Source organism: Phaethon lepturus, unplaced genomic scaffold, assembly GCF_000687285.1.
Source record: "Phaethon lepturus isolate BGI_N335 unplaced genomic scaffold, ASM68728v1 scaffold24499, whole genome shotgun sequence".
NCBI classification, from domain to species: Eukaryota; Metazoa; Chordata; class Aves; order Phaethontiformes; family Phaethontidae; genus Phaethon; species Phaethon lepturus.
This window is the reverse complement of record NW_010563123.1, coordinates 489-1,435: the sequence shown is the minus strand read 5'-3', so window position 1 is coordinate 1,435 and position 947 is coordinate 489. Positions and strand designations below refer to the sequence as shown.

General features: G+C 64.7%; 1 protein-coding gene across 1 annotated transcript in view; it reads right to left on the bottom strand.

Moving 5' to 3' along the window:
• GBA (glucosidase, beta, acid) overlaps window positions 1-947 on the bottom strand; it is a gene marked incomplete at its 3' end in the record, with an annotated part of 1,657 nt that overhangs the window by 331 nt on the left and 379 nt on the right. Inside the window, 3 exon segments of the mRNA XM_010294495.1 lie at window positions 19-224; window positions 390-523; window positions 701-847. Of these exon segments, the coding sequence (XP_010292797.1) occupies window positions 19-224; window positions 390-523; window positions 701-847 (487 nt within the window).

Here is a 947-nt window from a genome sequence, read left to right as displayed (position 1 = left end):
GGCCCTGAGCGCGGTGACCCCGGTGCCCGCTGTGCTCCTGCAGCCCCTCACCGGATGAAGTACTTGGCCCAGGCCTGGTGGTACTTGTCCCCGGGGCTGCCCTTCAGCGTCCCCCTCCCTGTCATCGCGCCGTTTGTCTTCATCCAGACCGGGGAGGTCCAAGGGCTGGCATACAGCGACAGCGGCCTCTTGGCCACTGCCTGGGCCGCCTGGAGGATGGGGATCTAGGGAGAACCAGGATGGCAGTGAGCTCTGCGGGTCTGCCCCAGCGCTGGCACCGCAGGCGGCAGGACAAGTCCTCTCCCTCCCCATCAGGGGGAAGGTGCTCCCCTTCCCCATCCCACCCAGGCTGCAGCCCTGGCGCCTCAGGCTCGCCCTGTGGGACTCGCCTTCATCCGCGTGTCCTCCTCCGTCAGGTTGAAGTGCTTCAGCTGAAAGTCGCCCTCCGCGTCAGCGTAGGTGTACAGGCGGACGGAGAAGTCGGTGCTGGCCATGGGGACGCGCACAAGGTTGTACTCAATGCCTGGGGACAGGGCGGGTGGTGGTGGGCATCCCTGGGGAGTATTTTGGGGGTGCAGCCCCACCACTTTCCAGCAGCTTCCCAGCCCCTTGGCATGAGTCTCAGCAGCCAGATCCTGAGCAGGGAAGGCCAGACAGACCGGCCCCACCACCCAGCAGCATCACTCTGCCCCAGGCTCACCTTCCTCGGAGAAATAGGAGCGGAGCAGGTGGTTCTGGGCATCCTTGGACAGGGACTGGATGTTGATGGCAGCTGAGTCTGTGACAGAGCCACCGAAGCCCTTCACCTTCTGGTACCGCTGCGCCGTGTCCAGGGTGAGGTGGAAATCTGTGGGGGACAAACATTGTCGCAGCCGCTGTGCAGGGATGAACTCTGTTCCCTGGTGTGCAAGCAGTGCCTGGCCGCTGCGGGTACCTGGGGTTTTGGC